The sequence below is a fragment of the Limulus polyphemus genome, unplaced genomic scaffold (genome assembly GCF_000517525.1).
Source record: "Limulus polyphemus unplaced genomic scaffold, Limulus_polyphemus-2.1.2 Scaffold7805, whole genome shotgun sequence".
In the NCBI taxonomy this organism is placed as follows: Eukaryota; Metazoa; Arthropoda; class Merostomata; order Xiphosura; family Limulidae; genus Limulus; species Limulus polyphemus.
In genome coordinates this window covers 28,909-34,722 of record NW_013673415.1, presented here as the reverse complement: position 1 = coordinate 34,722, position 5,814 = coordinate 28,909, and the positions used below count along the sequence as shown (strand labels likewise).

Genomic DNA, 5,814 nt, shown 5'->3' with positions numbered 1-5,814 from the left:
ATTGTTTTATTTCTTCCCATTCATCATCCCAGCTTGAATTGTTTTATTTCTTCCCATTCATCATCCCAGGTTGAATTGTTTTGTTTCTTCTCATTCATCATCCCAGCTTGAATTGTTTTGTTTCTTCCCATTCATCATTCCAGCTTGAATTGTTTTGTTTCTTCTCATTCATCATCCCAGCTTGAATTGTTTTATTTCTTCCCATTCATCATCCCAGCTTGAATTGTTTTATTTCTTCCCATTCATCATCCCAGGTTTAATTGTTTTGTTTCTTCTCATTCATCATCCCAGCTTGAATTGTTTTGTTTCTTCTCATTCAACATAAGAACATGAATTGTTTTATCCCTTGTTACATTATCCCAGCTCACAATGTTTCATCTCGTCACTAATAAAGTAATATGTATGATGTTTCAGTTTACAAATGGTAAGTTGTATAGTTTAAAGAGAGATGATGTATTCCAGATCGGCAGGATATCAGAGACAAGTTCATCAGAAGGTTCAAAGGAATGGAACATTTGTATGAATATGCTAAGAACACCAGTGATGTGGAACTTTTAAATAAGATTCGATTTGTTCGCCAACATAGAGAGAGAATACCGGAATACGTAGAAATTATAAAAACAAAATGTACTTATCCCATGGATATGGCTAGTGAGTTATTCCCATCTTATCTTGCTATTTCTTAAAACTTGTGTGTCATTATTTAGGATTAACATGAAGCTACTGGCATGGCATGTCATTATTTAGGATTACCCTGAAGCTTCTGCCACGGTGTTGTCATTATTTAGGATTAAGGTGAAGCTTCTGCCATGGTGTGTCATTATTTAGGATTAAGGTGAAGCTTCTGCCATGGTGTGTCATTATTTAGATTAAGGTGAAGCTTCTGCCATGGTGTGTCATTATTTAGGATTAAGGTGAAGCTTCTGCCATGGTGTGTCATTATTTAGGATTAAGGTGAAGCTTCTGCCATGGTGTGTCATTATTTAGATTAACATGAAGCTTCTGCCATGATATGTCATTATTTAGGATTAACATGAAGCTTCTGCCATGGTGTGTCATTATTTAGGATTAAGGTGAAGCTTCTGCCATGGTGTGTCGTTATTTACGATTAATATAAAGCTTCTGGCCTGATACATCATTATTTAGGACTAGTAGAGACCTACAAAACATTTGCTGTCAAATTAGTATCTTTTTTTGTAATAGTACTTCTTTAAATACGGGATTTCTAGAATAATACAAATAAATTCTAATCATAGTCATCAAAATCTATAAATCCACATTTCTTAACCCTAACATTAATGAAGCCTTAATTAAGTACGGCCCATTTTCGATAAAAATATAAATTAACTCTATCTTGTGTACATTTTTTGCTTCAATTTAGTAAGGTCTAAACTGTACTGAACTTAATACTATCTGTAAATAAAGTTATAATGTCATACAAAACATCTACCAAAGTATACTACATCCATTAAAATGAAGTACACATGCATTCATGTTTAGATATTAAAGAGTATGCACATTTTCAGGACAGACAAATACTGAGTATTATTATAATAGATTAACTGTATGTTTGTGCCCTATGTGTTAAGTTTTTTCTCTAGTTCTGCATGAAGGTACTAATGACTATAAGCTAATACTGCTATCTAAGTTACTTTTCTACTGCTATAGTTAATTTGCTTGTTTTTGGATCTTATTTTGTGTCAAAAATTTAGATACTTGCATTTTATAAATCACAAGGTTTACCTTGATTTAGATTTCAATATTCATACATGTACTTACAGTGCTGTTTTTTTTATTTCTATTCTTGAGTCTAGATGTGTAAGATTTCATATTGTTTGTATGGTTGACTTCAGTGAAGGAATTTGGAATTTTGATATTTCAGTATTTTTTTCAAAATTCTAGATGTGGTTTTCACTACAGCTCATAAATCCAAAGGTTTAGAATTTGATACCGTATGTGTGAAAGATGACTTTACTATTGGCAATATTCCTTACCAAGAACCATCACAGAGGAGTAAGTGTTCATTTTCAATATCACCTTATTAACTGCTTGAAATTATTAAAGTTTAAGATTTACTGTACAGAATTTATAAAAAAACTAAAAATTTTTAAAATTATACTGACTTGTGATTTAAATACTTAGTATAGAGTCACTGATCCTAACTAGCTATTGAAAGACTGCAGAGTGAATTAGATTTTCTGTTTGCTGAATAACACGTTCTTTAATGTTATTTAAATACAGTTTAAGCTGTAAAATTCTGCTGACTGTGAATTTTTACAGCATTTAGCTTTACTTTTCTGTCTCTTTCAGTCATTCTTTATTAAGCCACTCAATCTCATGTTATTAATAAGAACCATGTACAGTATTTGGCCTTAATTTCAAAATTAAGAACATTTTAATTGATATTTAGGTTGATAAATGGCAGCAATAGATGATTAAAACCTATAAAAATTAAATAATAGTAGCATGTAAACTAATAAAAGCATTTTAGGACCTGCATTACTTTGTATTAATAATTCATAAGAGTGTTCTTTAATCATGTTAGGCCCAGCATTACTTTGTATTGAATTTTCAACAGTTGAAAGTGTTATCCAGTAGTTAAGCTTGTATTTCAAGAAAACAAATGCTATGTTTATTGTGTTATGAATTTCTACATCAAATTTAATTTTATTGTTATAACTACTATGATATAATAATTCTATAAAGAAATTAAATAACTCTACACATGTAGCTTGGCTGTATTCTATTTGAAATTTATCAGCTCCCGAGCTTGAAAATGAATTCAATGTACTCTATGTTGCTATCTCCCGGGCAAAGAAACGTCTCTGCATTTCTACATCTGTGTATTATCTACTTCTAGGTGCTCAGGTAAGGCTATAAGCTTTACTTTCTTATGTAAAGTTGTTCTTTATAGACATAAAGTTAAAGTAATAGTGTCATCTTCTATCTAACACTGATATTGATTGGGTAAAGTTGTTCTTTATAGACATAAAGTAATAGTGTCATCTTCTATCTAACACTGGTATTGATTGGGTAAAGTTGTTCTTTATAGACATAAAGTTAAAGTAATAGTGTCATCTTCTATCTAACACTGATATTGATTGGCCAAAGTACAAAAGTACAGTACATTAACAAAAAAAGTTACTATAATACAAAACACAAATTACAAAGACTACAGATATTTTTGGTATATGCTTTATTTTGTCCTGAATAACCTTATTGTTTCTTTAGAGCTATTCACAGTATACTTACAGTATGTCAAAAATACTCACCAAAACCTCTTACCTCTTAATGGCTTTCAATTAAAGTTTAAAAAACATTAAAACAATCAATAAAGTATTTTTAATAGATTTAATTTTTCCATTACAGTTCCAAAAGTGAAAAACTTTGAAAAAGTTTCATTTAATCTGTTAAAGGATTAAAATTACAAAAATAAAAATGTTTAATTACTGGTTGATGACAATTTTCCAGATTTCTAACATTATGTAAATTAACTCATATTATTACTTTCTCCAACATACAATTCTCCACAAGCAGAACATTTTAAAACTTGTTACATTTTTAACTCTACACTCAAAAGAACCTTTCACCTTAAATTATTCCTGCAATTTTGGTCCAACAATTAAATTCCCTACTTCAAGATATCTATTTGTACACATTAAACAATTTTTTTATTATATTTAAATTGAAAAACAAAACTTTTATATTTGATATAAATTTGAAACTACTGAAGACTAGCCTACGATGCTACTAAACTGAGTAAATAAAGAACAGTTTGGTTAAAAAGAAATAATTTGAGTTTTATTATATTCCCCACCACCATACAGATACGCCCCCCAGTGGCACAGCGATATTTTTGCAGACTTACAACGTTACAAACCGGGTTTCGATACCCGTGGTGGGCAGAGCACAGATAACCCATTATGTAGTTTTGTGCTTAACTTCAAACAAACAAACAAAGTTCCATACAGACACATACTTAAATATCAGCACTGATAAAAAAACCTATTTGTTATATCTTACACTGTTATTTGTATATTCTTTAAAAAATGGGTCTATGGTAGTTTTTATTAATGGTTAACTAATCAAAGATATAAGTAAAAGGTTGTACTCTAAGGAATGAGATATAAGCTATGGGCAGTTTTAAAATGAACCTATTTCAAAGTTTGAAGTAGTATTGTTCAGGTAACTATCATATTTAACTTTTCTATTTCCTTGTTTTAGTAACTATCTCTAGACTAGGATACGCATAGTTGGAAGTTGGTGACAGTTTTCTTGTGTTTCTGTAGTACATGAACGTGAACAGATTTAAATATTGACGTTCATGTACTACAGAAACACAAGAAAACTGTCCTCCTGAAAATACCTCATCAGATTTAAATAATGAGGTATTTTCAGGAGAAGTTTGAGTATCCAGCATACTTGAAAAACCTTATGTATGACCGGTTGCCATACAAACTTGAATGCGTCAGCTGCAAAGACCAGTTTGAATCAAGAAATGTTCTACTGCTTGTAAGACGACCATTTCGAACTGTGAGTGCTTACTTATTTCAATGTTAATATGTGAGCTGAACATTATTGTCTTAACGTTTTGTGAGATTGAAAAAGGACTTGTAGTATCTATAGAAATTCATAAAGTATCTCTCCATGATGTCAGTGGTAGATCAAGTCAAGTATGGCTCCACTAAAACTGAGATATTAATAAAATTACCATCAAATCAGTGAATATCACAAAAATAATCAACATTGAAATTAGGGTTTTCAGAACTATCCAAACCTTATATGAGAATAACATTAGTAAACTTGATGATTAATCAAATTCCAATAATTGCCACTCTCTTGTTTCTATATGTTTACATAGTGAATTGAATTGTATTGGTACGAATGTTACATGGATGAGTTATCACACTTTGATGTAACAGATAGTTTTGTAAGAGATGTTTATGAAATGAAGTGTCTTTCTTATATCTAGGCTAACAATCACCTGATTCCTGGAGGACCTGTTTGCCCTATCTGTGTTACCAAGAGTGGATACAGTCCTCTTTTCCCACACCCAGACATGGGTTATGTTGGGAGTATTACCGATAATGTACGACAAAGCCTTTCTTGTCTGGTAGGACCCTTAGCTAGTCAGACTACAGAAGGGATCAAATACAGATAGCCAAAATGGGATTTCTCTAATAATTATCATCTGTGGCATGGGGCCAATAATATTCATAAAATTGCTGTGATGTGTATATGTACTTATAAAAATATATCTTTATTATTTTCTTAATAGGAAATACACATTTCTGCAGTAAAAGAAAACTGAAAAATATTGTTTTAAAACATGAAAATATAACTATAAAAATAGAGATTTTATAAATATATTTGGGAAACCAACAACAGAGACAGAATTTCTGCTTATATGTAAACATGACTGTCAGGTGTCTGATAAATAAAGTTGGAACACCAGTAAACTACACATGCACACAAGGAAAGTACATGATGTAGGTAAACATGACTGTCAGGTGTATGATAAATAAAGTTGGTACATCAGTAAACTACACGTGCACACAAGGAAAGTACATGAAGTAGGAAAACATGACTGTCAGGTGTATGATAAATAAAGTTGGTACATCAGTAAACTACACGTGCACACAAGGAAAGTACATGATGTAGGTAAACATGACTGTCAGGTGTATGATAAATAAAGTTGGTACATCAGTAAACTACACATGCACACAAGGAAAGGTACATAAAGTAAGTAAACATGACTGTCAGGTGTATGATAAATAAAGTTGGTACATCAGTAAACTACACATGCACACAAGG

At 31.1% G+C, this 5,814-nt stretch overlaps 1 protein-coding gene across 1 annotated transcript in view; it reads left to right on the top strand.

Annotated features, from left to right (window-relative positions):
* The first annotated feature begins 467 nt into the window (after positions 1 to 467).
* Positions 468 to 5,814, top strand: part of LOC106474877 (protein cereblon-like) — a 33,023-nt gene continuing 27,676 nt past the window's right edge. Inside the window, exons 1-5 of the mRNA XM_022403154.1 lie at positions 468 to 651; positions 1,903 to 2,013; positions 2,762 to 2,868; positions 4,399 to 4,533; positions 4,973 to 5,113. Of these exons, the coding sequence (XP_022258862.1) occupies positions 507 to 651; positions 1,903 to 2,013; positions 2,762 to 2,868; positions 4,399 to 4,533; positions 4,973 to 5,113 (639 nt within the window). The 5' untranslated portion in view covers positions 468 to 506. The remainder of the gene's footprint in view (positions 652 to 1,902; positions 2,014 to 2,761; positions 2,869 to 4,398; positions 4,534 to 4,972; positions 5,114 to 5,814) is intronic.